The sequence below is a fragment of the Pristis pectinata genome, chromosome 20, assembly GCF_009764475.1.
Source record: "Pristis pectinata isolate sPriPec2 chromosome 20, sPriPec2.1.pri, whole genome shotgun sequence".
NCBI classification, from domain to species: domain Eukaryota; kingdom Metazoa; phylum Chordata; class Chondrichthyes; order Rhinopristiformes; family Pristidae; genus Pristis; species Pristis pectinata.
Window position 1 is genome coordinate 2,944,213 of NC_067424.1, and position 15,117 is coordinate 2,959,329.

Consider the following 15,117-nt stretch of genomic DNA (forward strand, 5'->3'; position numbering starts at 1 on the left):
AAAACACCCAGACTAGATCTGCAGAATTATAGATAAAACTTCCTCTATCCTGTTCCTTAAAGGGTCTTGTGTGAGAATTGTACTTCCCACACAAATTATCCATTTGGCCTTTGAGAAAGGTTACAAAATTACTACCACACCCTAATTCAAGATCTTTGAATGCAAAAATAAAACCTTAAAATCCATAAGCAAGAGCTGAATTAAAATCTAGGTCCTAGAAGTAAAAGGGGGTGCTAAGTAATAGTATTAACCAAAAAGTGGCCTCTCAATAAAGTTTATTTTTAAATTAAACTGCAATGTAAGAAATACTACAGTACAGAAGAAGTTCAAATGCACACTACCCTATGCAGATTTCAGCAGATCACTTGAATAAAAAATGCCAAACTATCTCCTGATAATTAGAAATAGCAACTGTAACAAAAAATGGATTTATTCAAAAAGTTAAGGAAGATTTCTACCATTACATTTTTTAAAATTTATTTTCTGAATATTTAGGAATTTATTACTAATGGCAAACCATGTATGTCTTCCTTAAATGTTTCATGTAAAGAGGTATTTAGACACTTCTCTGTTAATAGAGATCATCACTATTTGGGTACTAATGAATGGTACAAGTCTCCTTAAATTATCCAGTTAAGGTGTACTCATTGAGACCAATGTGAATACAAGATGGGATTCTATCCAATTATAATGAGCACTCAGCATGCAACACTTGATTAAAGATTGATTTTTGTTTTAGAAAAGAACAAGAATAATTTTGGTATAACATGCAGAAAGAAACTACCAACATTGAGCACTCATGAAGATGCTCCAAATAGTGACTTGGTGCACAGCAGAACAGTCAGTACAACCCTTTCAGCACTGAGTATGCACTCTGCAGCCTCTGAATTCCATGACAATTTCTACCAGACCTAAATATACAGATAATTTCCTATGTTGAGCATTAAGATGCGAAGGTAGAGGTTTTCAAATTCACAGTAGACTTTAAAGATGACTCAAAAACATTTTGTCTTCAGTACTCTAAGGGTTATTTAAAATACATTAGGAAAAAGCGACAGTTCCTTTGGTTAGTCCAAAGTGGTAGCTCTGCACAGACAGCAATGTTCATAATCTGTCGCCAGGGCTGCAATTTTAGATCTACAGCAATGTTTGTTGATGCCTTGTTGCACTTGTCCCTTGAGATAATCCGCTCAAATGACCTGAGCAATATCAAAGATAGATTCATATTTATAGTTAGGTTTCTCTGTGATCCAGTTATCCAGGTTTTCCAGCTGCCTTCAAGGCTTGCTCCAGCTTTTGACGAAATGTGATGTACTTTTGCTGTGCCTGATGGATACGTTCCTTTTCTTCTTTCTCCAGTATAATGAGGAAATTTTGCAATTCGGGCACACTGAAAGCATCCCACTGCAGAATTGAAAAAGTTCCTCAAAGTTAATAGGATAATTCTAAAGCATTAATTGATTATATAACAATTATTAAAGCAACCTTGGATTAAAATACGCACAATTGAATGAGCAGCTTGTTCAACGTCCCAGTGAATGGGCATGATATGTAATGATGGCTGATTCAATATTGCCTATTTACAGTCTTGACCGACGTTAGACTGATAATGTAATAAATATACAGGGATCCACTTATGTAAACACCGAAGATACTGAAGTTTAGCAATCCGAAATGCATCAAAATAATTACTTTAAATATTTTCTCTAATGTTTCTTCCCTTTTCTGCTGAAAGTAGTAGAGCATGGTTACCATGATAACCCTTCAAATATAAGCTAACGAAGAATTTCATAGAACCTCACAAGCTCTGTTCCTACCAAGTACTCAGAGTAAGAATACTTGCTAATAGGTTATTAATCAGGAAAGAAAATAATGTTTTGATTTAAATTGCACTACACTACACTAGTACAGTCTGGACAATGAAGCTAAAGTTCAATTTGTTCTAACATAACTCCCTCATGTATTTGAAAACTTTGCATATTACAATACCGAGATAAACATGACTAGCAGAGCAGAAATCAACTTCTGCCATCTTTTCTGGGCCTTGTCAAAGCTTCGCACCTTGATGTTTACAACAATTTTTTAATGCTTAACTTGTTCAGAATGTGACAAAGTAAGCCAGCAAACTTGCAATGTTTTGAAATACATTATTCAGTTTAAAATAGTTGACATGTTGTAATAGAAACCTGTAATACCAAACAAGCCTCGAGATTAAACAGGATATTTGCAAATTTGTTTGACAAATTACCAGTGAAATTTAGAAAGACAAAAAAGTGGTTTTCCAGAGGGATTAGTAATGGATCATTACTGTTCACTTACACATTGAGAAACATCAAAACTTGCAGAGACCACATCGTGGATACGATAGATATGGTGAATTTTGTGAATGTGGAACTTGCTTCCATTATAAGTGCTTGATGCGGGTAATAGATGCATTTAAAGGGAACTACATAAGAAGAAAAAAAAATGTCAAAAGGAGTTGAAGTAAGGTGGCTGGCGGGGGCTGTTGTAGTGGAATGCTCATATGGAACATAAACACTGGCAAAGATCTGTTGGACAGTGATCTACTGCTGTGAAAACTTGCTACTGTGCTTGAACTCGTGATAACACATGCAAGAATAGGCAAACTAGAGAAGCTTAGAGAGGAAGCAAACAATATAGGCAAAGAAATTGAGAACATACTGACAACTGACATGAAAGGGAACCCCAACATGCTCTATAGGCATAGAATTAGAATTGGTTTATTATTGTCACATATACCAAGGTACAGTGAAAAACTTGTCTTGCATACCGATCGTACAGATCAATTCAGCACACAGTGCATTCAGGAGAATTTAGATTTAAGAGAGTAGAGTGATTATAATAGAAGTAATGAGTGGATCTGTGGAGAGCAGCTTGCAATGAGTCGCCATGCTCCAGTGATAGTAAGAGGACAGTAAGAGATGGATTGGGGCCTCGTACAGTCAAAATGGACACCTATTGATGAAGGCTGAGTCTAAGGCTGAGGTACTAAATGAGTAATTACATCTGTCTTCACAATTGTTAAAGTTATATAGTAAGTAGTGGAGGTATAGCAAAAACCACCTGTAGTTCAGTAAGTCACCAAGAGCAATGGAATGTTTCTTGAGTTACTGAGGGATGGGAGGAAATGGCCAAGATACTGCCCGTAACTCTCCACTCCTCCTTAGGTTTGGGGATGGTGAGACAGGAACAGAAAATTTCACAAGTTCCATCCTTGTTCAATATACATACACCTGGCAATTACAGAACCCCAGTCAGCATAACATAGTGATAGGATACTTTCAATAAAATAATAATGTGTAAAAGCAGTCACAAAAGAATATGAACTAACTAATGGAATGCAACATGGATTAATAAAAAGAAAATAGTACTTACTTCATATAATTTGAGCTTTTGAAGAGGTTACGAAAGGGTTAATAAGGGACCTTCAGTTGATAAGGTGGGTAGGGATTTCTAAAAGGGACTTGATAAAAGTTGTACTTAATAGAATTGTAAACAAGATTAAATGCCTTGAAATAAAAGGGGCAGTGGCGACGTGAATAAAAAAATGGGCCTCAGGACAGAAAACAAGTATTGTGGTTGTTTCTTAAACTGGAGAAAGTGATGTTGAAGGGGCGGAGTATGTGTGCCAGGTGTTGGGAGTGAGAGCTTGAAAAGGCTTCAGCGAGAAGGAACAGGTAAGAACAGGTAAGATTTTATTTTGTTGTTAGTCCTCAGTCCTTGATTCAGTGTAGGCAGGATGGTAGTTAGGGCAGTGGAATGCTCCTCCTACAAGATGTGGGAAGTCAGGGAACCTCACGATCTCACTGATGATTACATCTGTGGGAATTGCACCCAGCTGCAGCTCCTGACAGACCGGGTCAAGGAACTGGAGGTGCAGTTGGATGTACTCAGGGTCATCCGAGAGGTTGAGGGCTTCATAGATGAGAGTTTTAGTGAGGTGGTCACACCCAGGGTATAGGCTTCAGGTAGCTGGGTGACCACCAGGAGAAGTAAGGGCAGGAGGCAGTCAGTGCAGGGTTCCCCTGTGACCATTCCCCTCACTAACAGGTATACCTCTTTGGATACTGTAGAGGGGGATGTTCTTTCAGGGGCTAGCAGCAGCAGTCAAGTCTCTGGCACTGTGACCTGCTCTAAGGCTCAGAGTGAAAGGGTGCAGTCAGACAGAGAGATGGTGATAGGACACTCAATGGTGAGGGGGACAGAAAGGAGATTTTGTGCCCTCAGAAGAGATGCCAGGATGGTGCATTGCCTCCCAGGAGGCAAGGATGTCTCTGAGCAGCTGCAGAACATTCTTAAGGGGGAGGGCAAACCACCAGAGGTCATTGTACAGGTTAGTACAAATGACATAGGCAGAACAAGGGATGAGGTCCTGCAGAATGGGTATAGGGAATTAGGTAAGAAATTAAAATGCAGGACCTCGAGGGTAGTGATCTCCGGATTACTTCCGGTGCCACAGGCTAGCGAGTCCAGGATAGAAAGATAGCCCAGTTAAACGTGTGGCTGAAAAGCTGGTGCATGGGGCAGGGATTCAGGTTCTTGGAACATTGGGATCTCTTCTGGAGTAGAGGTAATCTGTACAAGAGGGACAAATTGCACTTGAACCAGAGGGGGACCAATATCATAGCGGGGAAATTTGCTTTTGCCACCAGGGAGTATTTAAACTAGATTGGCAGGGGGGTAGGACTCGAGAGAACGAAGTCAGTGAGAAGAAAGGGTAAGTGCAGCAACCAAAGAGTGTAAGCCCAGCAATCAGGATAGCCATGTTCACAGTAAAAGGGCAGATAGATGCAAACTTAAAGCAGTGGTCCTATTTCAATACACGTAGCTTAACAGGAAAGGCAGACGAACTGAGGGCGTGAATTGCCTCTGGGACTGGGATATTGTGGCCATAACAGAAATGTGGCTGAGAGAAGAGCAGGACCTGGCAGCTCAATGTTCCGGGATACCGATGCTTTAGGTGTGACAGAGGAACATGTAAAGGTGGAGGGTTGTGTGCCTTTTTGATGAGGGGTACATAACAGCAGTGCTCAGAGAGGATGTTTTTGAGGGATCATCTAATGAGGCCATTTGGGTAGAACTTAGAAATAAGAAGGGGATTGTCACCTTGGTAGGGCTATATTATAGACCCCCCAGTAGTCAGCGGGAACATGAGGAGCAGATGTGTCGAGAAATTGCACGTAGTTGTGAGAATTGTAGGATAGTGCCAGTGGGAGATTTCAGTTTTCCCGGTATCAACTGGGCCACCCAGAGTGCAGAGGGCCTGGATGGGGAGGAATTTGTGCAGTGCTTCCAAGACAGTTTCCTTACACAATATATCAGGAAGGAGCAATACTGGACCTCCTCCTAGGGAACAAGGCATGCCAAGTAACTGAAGTGGCAGCTGGGGAGCACTGAGTGCAGTGACCACAAGTCTATTAGTTTTAAAATAGTTATGGGAAAAGATAGAACAGGTCCACAGGTTAAAGTCCTGAACCGGGGCAGGGCCAACTTTGAGGGCATAAGGCAGGATCTAGCTGGGGTCAACTGGGTGACTCCATTTAAAGGCAAACAGTTGGCAAGTGGGAGGCTTTTAAAGGGGTCATATCAAGAGTCCAGGGGCAGCATGTTCCTGTTAGGGTGAAGGGTAGACATACCAAGTTCAGGGAACCTTGGCTGATGAGAGATATCGAGGCTCTTGTCGGGAAAAAGGAAGCGTACATCACGTTTCGGCAGCTGGGTACAAATGACTCCCTCAATGAATATAAAAAGTTTAAGACCAGGCTTAAAGGGAAATCAGGAGAGCAAAAAAGAGGGTATGAGATAGATTTGGCAGGCAGGGATAAAGATAATCCCAAGAGATTCTTCAGTTATGTTAACAGTAAAAGGGTGACTAGGGAGAGACTAGGTCCTCTTAAAGACCATCAGGGTACCTATGTATATCGCAGGAGATGGCTGAGATTTTTAATGTCTATTTCTCCTTGGTGTTTACTAAGAACAACATCATGGATGCCAAAAAAATGAGGGTAATAAGTAGTGAGGTCTTGGATCATATGCATATTACAAGGAAGGAGGTGTTTGCAGCCTTGAAGCATATTAAGATCGGCAAATCCCCAGGGCCTCACCAAGTGCACCCCCGGTCCTTATGAGAGGCCAGGGAAGAATTGCAGAGGCCCTTATAGAGATATTTGCTTCATTGTTTGCCACTGGCAAAGTTCCAGAAGACTGGAGGGTGGCTAATGTTGTTCCATTGTTCAAGAAGAGTAGCAAGGATAGGCCAGGGAACTCCAGCCGGTGAGACGGACTTCAGTTGTAGGGAAGTTACTGGAGGGAATTCTAAGGGATAAGGGATAGTCAAGGCCTGATCAGGAATAGTCAGCATGGTTTTGTGTGTGGGAGGTCATGTCTGATGAATCTTTTGGAATTTTTTGAAGAGGTGACTAAGGGGATAGATGAAGGTAGGGCAGTGGATATTGTCTATATGGACTTTAGTAAGGTCATTGACAAGGTCCCGCATGGCAGGCTGATCTGGAAGGTTAGGTCACATGGGATTCAGGGGGAGCTAGTGAGGTGGATTCAGAACTGGCTCGATGATAGGAAGCAGAAGGTGATGGTTGAAGGTATATTCTCCGACTGGAGGCCTGTGACCAGTGGGGTGCCCCAGGGGGTCAGTGTTGGGACCTCTGTCATTCATTACATATGTGTAAATGATTTGGATATGAATGTACATGGCACAATTAGCAAGTTTGCTGATGATACTAAATAAGGGGGGTCTTGTTGATAGTGAAGCAGGTTACAATGAATTGCAAAGAGATCTGAGAATTGCAGAGGTTTGTTATAAAAACCCACCTGGTTCACTAATACTCCTGATGTCCAGCAGAAAAGAAAATCCACCATCCTTATCTGTTCTGACCTTTATATGTGACTCCTGACCCACCAATATAATAGACTTCTAATTGCCTCGGGGGCAGTTAAATGGAAATTTGGAATAGACAATAAAGGCCACTTATGTTCCCATGCCATGAATGAATAAAACAAAAGGTGGAAGGTTTATGAACCAGAGGACACAGACTTCAGTTGAATGGCAAAAGAATCAAATGTGACTTGAGGAAACCCATTTTTACATTGCAAGTGGTTGGCATCCACAACGCACTGCCTGACAGAGTAGCAGAGGCAGAATCAAATCAGTGTTTTCAAAAGTAAATAGGATGAGTAATCGAAAGAAAAAAAAATACAGGTCTATGGGTAACTGCCAGGGAGTGGGACTCAAAGATTTGTGTGTTTTTTTTCCCCATACCAAGATTTTAAAATATGAATTCCTTGAAAAGTTAACTAGGTCTCAAGAAGGAAAGGAATATTGGGCATGTGCTTTTCCTGATCATTTGGATTTTGAGTAACAGTTTTTGTCAGTGTTTATGTGACTTTTCCGGTTAAAACCATCCCCGCTTCAACAACTAATTTCAAAGTTTGTTTGCTAATATCATCTTGCACAGGACACTCTGACTACATGCAGATTTCTTCCGAAGACATTCAGCTTATAATGTTGGCATCTTCCCAATAAGCACAGTCCAATAAATTATAGTTCTTCATGTTTTGGAATAACATGAAAAATGAATAGCTTCCGTCATACTTAAACGAGAAACTGGCAATTTCTAGAAGGATGACAGCAGTTCAAGATGGTGAATCATTGCCACCTTAAAGGCAATTAGTGATAAACTCTGTCATTGTCTGCAACAGCCCCGCTGTGGAAAAAGAATTAAAAAGAACACAACCTGAGCTACTCTTTTACTTCAAAAACATACCTCCACTTCCCCGGTTTCATTCTCCTTCAATGCAAAACTTGAGGCTTCGGTGTCCGGGCCAGCCAAAAGACGGATTAACAGGGGTTGTTCAGTTCCTTTGAGTTTCTGCAGATGCACTAGAAAAGAAATGTTTAAAAATCTGTCAGTTATTCAGCCCTTTGATTGAAAGTGAAACAAGCGACAAAGCAATCAATGGAATTCCTAACTTTACAAAGCAGGCTGCAGACATGCAAACAAACAGGGTTACTCCACCATTTAATAAGATCTTTAGTTGACCTGATTATATCCTCAGCTCTACATTCTCATTTATCCACAGTAACCTTTCACCCCCTTACTTATCAAAAATCTGTCTACCTCTACCTTAAAAATATTCAAAGACGCTGCTTCCTTCACCCTTTGAGGAAGAGAGTTCAAAGATTCAAGACCCTCAGTGGGAAAAAAATTCACCATCTCTGTCACAACTGGACAACCTCTTTTTTTTTAAAACAGTGATTCTTAGTTCTAGAGTCTCCCACATTCTCTCTTCAAGATCCTCAGGATCTTACATTTCCAATCAGGCAAATCAGTAAACCTTTATTGCATTACTTCCAAATGCATTAACACCATTCGTTATATAAGGTGACCAAGATGCTAAATATAACTCTATCTGCAGCCTCGTATCTGAAGCATAATTTCCCTACTTCTATATTTAGCTCCCCTAGCAATAAATGCTAACCTTCTATTGGCTTTCCTAATTACTTGCTGCACCTGTATACTGTCCTTTTGTAAATCATGCCCGAGGACACACAGATGCCTTAGCATCTCACAGCTCTGCACCATTTAGACAGTGTGCTAATATAAGAAATAGGAGCTGAAATAAGCCACATAACCCTTGAGCACATTACACCATTCAGTATGATCATGGCTTCTCCGATCTTAGCTCCACTTTCTTGCCTGATCTGCATGACCCTTGATTCCCCTGTAGCACAAAAATCAACAACTTAGTCACTGCAGATCTCTGGAGTATGTAATTCCAAAGATTCGAAGTCCCCTGGGACTTGGCCACTGTTCACTGGGTAGAAAATGCTAATAATTCATAATGAGAGATAAAATTCTTCCTCTACCCTGTCTTAAATGGGCAATCCCTTTTTCTGAAACTATGTCCCTGGTTCTAGACTACCCGCATCCCCTCCCCCCCCCCAATAAGGGGAAACATCTTCTCACCATCAAATGTCATTGGACATAGGCCTAACCTGCTCAATGGTTCCATACGAGAGAAGGAGGATGAGGGGAGATATGGTAGAGGTGTACAAAATATTAAGAGGAATAGATACAGTGGACAGCCAGCACCTCTTTCCCGGGGCACCAGTGCTCAATACAAGAGGGCATGGCTTTAAAGTAAGGGGTGGGAAGTTCAAGGGAGATATCAGAGGGAGGTTTTTTTACCCAGAGTGTGGTTGGGGCATGGAATGCGCTGCCTGGGGCAGTGGTGGAGGCAGGTACATTGGTCAAATTCAAGAGATTACTAGATAAGCATATGGAGGAATTTAAAATAGAGGGATATGTGGGAGGAAGGGGTTAGATATTCTCTGGCAAGGTTTAAAGGTCGGCACAACATTGTGGGCCGAAGAGCCTGTATTGTGCTGTACTGTTCTATGTTCTATACCAACAGCTGGTGTGAAATATCAAGGGGCTGAGTTTCCATTCTGGAGTTTCAGGAAATTGTGCTACAGTGTTCTTGAAATTGTGCTGATTAGGTTAAGTTTCAAGTTTCCATAAAAGCTATTTCAATAAACCAGCACAATCGAGCAATAGAAAGTAATAGTTTCAGTTTAAGTTTTTGGTAAAAAAAAATCCATTATAAGTTTAAGAGCAGGTGTAATTTCTACTGATATTGGGTTTATCACCAAAACTAAACATTTCTAGGAGGCTTGTCCAGTCCTCCACCTGTGAGTGATCTGATTTTAAGTTACTGAAACGTTTGTGTGACTTGGAGAGGAAATAGTGCATCATGTTCAAAATTGCAGGTCTGGGAGACAGAGTTGAAGAAGTCTTTGCAAGTTTCTGCAAGTCACTTTGTAAGTAGGACACACACTGCCACAATACAACAGCAGTTGAGAAGCTGAAGGTTTAAGGTGCAGGACTGGCTTCTAGTCAAATTGGTTGTTTTGACTCTGAAGGTGTTGAGCCTCTGACTCATGTGAAACCTATGGGGACTCAGAAGGTGAGTCATTTGCTGCAGGATACTCAGTTTTTGACCTTTTCTTGTGGTTACTCTGGTTAAGTTTCAAGTTACTGATGATTCCCAGTATGTTGATGGCAAGGAATTTACCAATGGCAGTGCCAATGAATCTCAAGGGTAGGTGGTTAAGACTTTTTCTTGTGAGCAATGGTTATTACTTAGCACTTGTGGAACACAAACGGCACTTACACTAATCACTCCATACCCAAATACTGCCAAAGTCTTGCTGGATGCAGACACTGACCACTTCATTTTTTTGAGATATTGTAAACAGAATTGAACACTGTGACAATCATCAGCAATCAACCTCATTCTAGTCTTAAAATGGAAGGAAGATCACCTCACCTCTGGAATTCAGGTATATACCAAGGGTATAAAGAAGTCTAGAGATGAGGTGTTCTCATGAAACTCACTGAGCATGGGTGAGCAGGTTACTTGTGAGTAAGTTCTACTTGATAAAGTCAACTTTACTGATAATTGACAGCAGACAAATAGGGTTTATCCTACTTTTTACTGACAGGGACATCTGGGCAATTTTCCACATTGTCAGATAAATGCAAGCATTGACTTTACTGTAACAGCTTGATTCAAGGCAGAGCTGATTCTGAACATCAGCCTTCAGCTCCATAGCCAGGATGCGGTCTGGCCACATAGCCTTTGCTGTATCCAAAACTCCTAGCCATTTCTTGAGATCATATGATGTGAATTGATTTGGCTGAGGACTTGCTGAGAACTTAAAAACAGACATAACATCTACTCAGCAGAGCTGGTTGAAGTTTAGAAACATTTCCAAGTTTGTTATAACTTTCCCCTGTACCTAAAAGTGAACTAATTCAACATTTCTAAACTATTATGGAAATAGAAAACAGATTTTAATTACCATCATTCCCTTTTTTTGTCTGGTAGAAGAGAGCAAATTTTTGAGGATTATCAATGACCATGAACTTCTTCAGCAGGCCTGTGATCACTTCACTAACCGTTGTGCCACTACTGATGTGAAGCTGTTTGATTGCATCCAGGGGCAGGTAAAATGATGTTCGTTTGTCTGTTATTTCTGCTGGATTCACTTCCTTCAGCACATCATAGATTGATTGTGGTCTGATGCCTGCAGGGACAGTGACAGGGCGCCGCAATTTCAGGTGGACTTTGATGAACCCTGTGTAACTACCATCTACGTTCTGAAAAATAAGATCATCCATTAGGATTAGAGTCATAGAGTGACACAACCCTTCGGCCCATCTCCTCCATGCCAACCAAGATGCCCATCTAAGCTAGTCCCATTTGTCTGAGTTTGACCCATATCCCTCCAAACCTTACCTGTCCAAATGTCTTTTAAATGTTGTTATTGTACCTGACTCAACCACTTCCTCTGACAGCTCATTCCATATACCCACCACCCTCTGCATGAAGGAATTGCCCCTCAGGCTCCTATTAAATCTTTCCCATCTCACTTAAACCTATGCCCTCTAGTTCTTAATTCTGCTAACCCTGGGAAAAAAGACTGAGTGCATTCACCCTAACTATGTCCCTCTTGATTTTATACACTTCTATAAGATCATCCCTCAGTCTCCTATGCCCCAAAGAATAAAGTCCTGGCCTGCCCAATTCAGAAAGAAAATTCCTGATTTGTAATTGTTGAACTCCAGATATCCTCTGACACTGAGACGCAATAAGACCTGAACTCTCTGACCTCTCAGTTCCCATGGTATTGATGAAGAGTGGGAGATCAAGATGCAAAGTTTAAAGGGCTGGAGATCAAGAGGTCAAGTAAATATGAATGAAGAGTGGTAGCTGAAGAGTCCCATATTGCCCTCTGACACTACAGTAAAGAACATCTTGGAAAAGATGCCACATATTCAGCTGTAGGAGGAGAACTGACTTCCAACAACCAGACTTTCAAGGGGGAAGCTAAAAGGTAGTATCTCGAAGGTAGAAATCTCTGGTTTATCAGAATCAGGTTTATTATCACTGACATATGTCATGAAACTTGTTGTTTTGTGGCAGCAGTAGTGCAAGACATAAAGACATAAAATTACTATAAGTTATAAAAATAAATAGCGCAAAAGAGGAATAATGAGGTAGTCTCCATGGGTTCATGGACCGTTCAGAAATCTGATGACAGAGGGGAAGAAGCTGTTCCTGAAATGTTGGGTGTGGGTCTTCAGGCTCCTGTACCTCCTTCCCGATGGTAGTAACGTGAAGAGGGCATGTCCTGGATGGTGAGGATCCTTAGTAATGGATGCCGCCTTCTTGAGGCACCACCTCTTGAAGATATCTTCGATGGTGGGGAGGGTTGTGCACGTGATGGAGCTGGCTGAGTCTACAACCCTCTGCAGCCTCGTTTGATCCTGCACATTGGAGCCTCCATACCAGGCGGTGATGCAAGGTGATGGTACGTGTCACTGGATGATTACTCCCAGTGACACATACTGCACCAATAGAAATAGGAAGGAATGGCATTTAATGTGCGATTAGATAATGGTCCAGGAGGGAGGGCTTCAGAACCATGGGATGTTGGAACTAGTCCTGGGGCAGCAGTGACATGTTCAATTTTTTTTCAAGATGGCCACGTTATATTTCAATAGGACTGGGACTAATGTCCTTGAGGGGACATTCACTTGTATGGCTGGGGAGCATTTAAAATAAAATGGCAGGAGAGTGGACATTAGCATGTGGCAATAGAAAATAGGGATAAAATGCTTGAAGGAGTAAGATGCTTAGATAACACTAGAGGAGGAAATAATACAACAGGATAAAGGACAAAGAAAGGGAGCAACTTCTGTAATTGTATGCAACAACATTTCTTAATTAGTATGCTTTTGGTCTAATGAGGAAGGAGGCATTGCTGGATTCAGTTTCTGGGGAATGAAACAGGCCAAATATCAGAGGGAGAACACTTGGTGAACAGTGATCATTATATCATAATGTTTAGATTGGTATGGCAAAAGGAAAAGAGCAACCTAACGTAAACAACTAAAAATACTTAAAAATATTCAGCGTCAAGGCAGCATCTGTGGACAGAGAAACAGTTAATGGCCCTTGATTGTAATAGTTGGGATGGATGGAGGGGAAAAAAAAAGAGGGATTACACTTCGAGTCTGAGACTGAGGTAAGCGAGATACATGAAGAGTTGGAGACAAAGGTCTCATTTTGTCCCCCAAATGGACCACAGGGTCGGGGCCTGGGATGATTGGTGGGATTATGATGGTAATCAATAGGAGGAGAGGGGACGCTCAAAGGATAAGAGATACATTGGGAATGTACCCAGAAGGAATGCCAGTCCAGCACTGTGCCGGGAAGAGCAGTTTGTCCCAGGAGAGTGGACATTGATGGGTGTTCCAGGGCACTACAGTTCAAGATTCTCTGCAATGTACCAAAAGGAGAGATGCATGAAGACTAATACCCCTTCAGCAGGCTGCAAGGATGACTCACACCAAGAAGTGCCTGAATTCCCTTAGTGACAATAAATGGTATGGAAATGGTCATTATCATGTTTCAGTCCAGAAAAAGAAATGACATTCATTTGCTTAAAACTGAAAAAACAGTGTAATGTGCTTGAATTTCTATGCACACTTCTGAACTTCATTACTGCATAAAAATCATTCATACTTTGACATCTATAGCAATTATTACATTTTCATTTAATTTTACTTACCAAGCGCATTCCCAAGCAGTTTTTAACTTTTCCATTGTATTCTTCAATTTTTTGTTTAATCTCCTTTTCTGTAAGGACCTTTGGTTTCTCTTCCTCTTTAATTGCCACATTCTTAAACAAAAAAAAAGTCACAATTCAAAAGGACTTTCATTTTCCTAAATCATCAAGATTTACTCAACCCACCTTATCCCAATAAAAATTTCAGTACATTTAAAATCATCCAAAACACAGATGAAAATCTACAATTATACAAAATGGAACTCCACAAGTATCATTTGTCAAGTTCACACTTACTTTGGCCAAATATTGCCAATATGTTGAGACAGGTTAGTCAAATAAACTGGTCCAATCCTTTCAAGTACAAACCTATACCAGTTTTCTGGTGACTTCCAAAAGCTGCTGTAAGGAAGCAGTTTAGTCGCATGGTATCCCTTGTTATTCTAAAAACAGCTGACTGGGCACTCACTGAATGCAGGACAATTCCATTTGGAAAATAGCTGAGGTCCTTCCTCAACAAATGGATATTATAGGTAACTGTCCAAAACATCTAAAATTGGACTGAAAGGCTGCAGGTATTTGGACCTAGGTCATGGAATGCTTTGTGCCCATTTAAAATCCAAAACAAATAGCTGCAATCCATCCAATTTCTTCTCCAGGGTACACAAGAAGAATGTTGTTATGGACCATTGTCTTCAAAGTAGATTGCAGAACAGTGCAGTCTATTTTGACTAGGGCTGCTTGTATATGCTTAAATAATATTACACTTCTATTTTTCAGGAAGCACCTGGGTGTCCATAAATAGTTGTGGAGGTTTCCAAGCAAGAAGTTCCCAGGGGATCAATCTTATAAGAAAAAAAAGCAGTACAAGGTGATGGGGACAATTTGCTTTGATTGTCACCTCAATGGTATTTTCAAAGTACCTAAACGGATTGTATATTGTAATTAATGAGATTTGAACAATGAATCTAAATCATAATTAAAGTAAACACAGTTGTTCTCTCACTGATCTTTCCAAGGCAAACTGTGCTATGAATGGCTATCTAACATTCCCAGTGTTCAGTTTAATATCTGGTGGCTTCACATTCTCGTATGGGTTGACAGACACAAGTAGCGAACTAAAATGATGAGGGAATATGAAGTAATTGAGTCCATTGGGGTATTATTAGACAGTTTCATACAGACAGCTAATTTCAACAGTACTGAAAAATGCCTCAGAAGCTCAGTGTCTACATCTATTAAACACCACTAAAAGCAATTTCCAACTTTTTCATTAAATGCACTGGCTTAAGACACTATGTGGTTAAGACTCCTACATATAGTTATGCTACAAAAGGCAAATGTTCACATACAGCATAATTCAAAAGGACTGAAATATTGCATTCAATTCCTTCATGATAAAATAACACCCCTCCCTCCCCAGTAAAACCATGGAAATACAA

At 40.8% G+C, this 15,117-nt stretch overlaps 1 protein-coding gene across 3 annotated transcripts in view; it reads right to left on the reverse strand.

Moving 5' to 3' along the window:
- Positions 1-258: 258 nt before the first annotated feature.
- The window catches only part of rassf5 (Ras association domain family member 5), an 89,986-nt gene continuing 75,127 nt past the window's right edge, over positions 259-15,117 (reverse strand). For 2 of the 3 annotated variants that reach the window (XM_052034773.1, XM_052034774.1), the window contains 4 exons: positions 13,679-13,789; positions 10,904-11,201; positions 7,803-7,918; positions 259-1,404 (listed from right to left, as the gene is read on the reverse strand). In XM_052034773.1, coding sequence (XP_051890733.1) covers positions 1,255-1,404; positions 7,803-7,918; positions 10,904-11,201; positions 13,679-13,789 — 675 coding nt within the window. In that variant the 3' untranslated portion in view covers positions 259-1,254. Of the gene's footprint in view, positions 1,405-2,319; positions 2,447-7,802; positions 7,919-10,903; positions 11,202-13,678; positions 13,790-15,117 lie in introns of all 3 variants that reach the window. The other variant, XR_007957883.1, reaches the window with a different exon arrangement.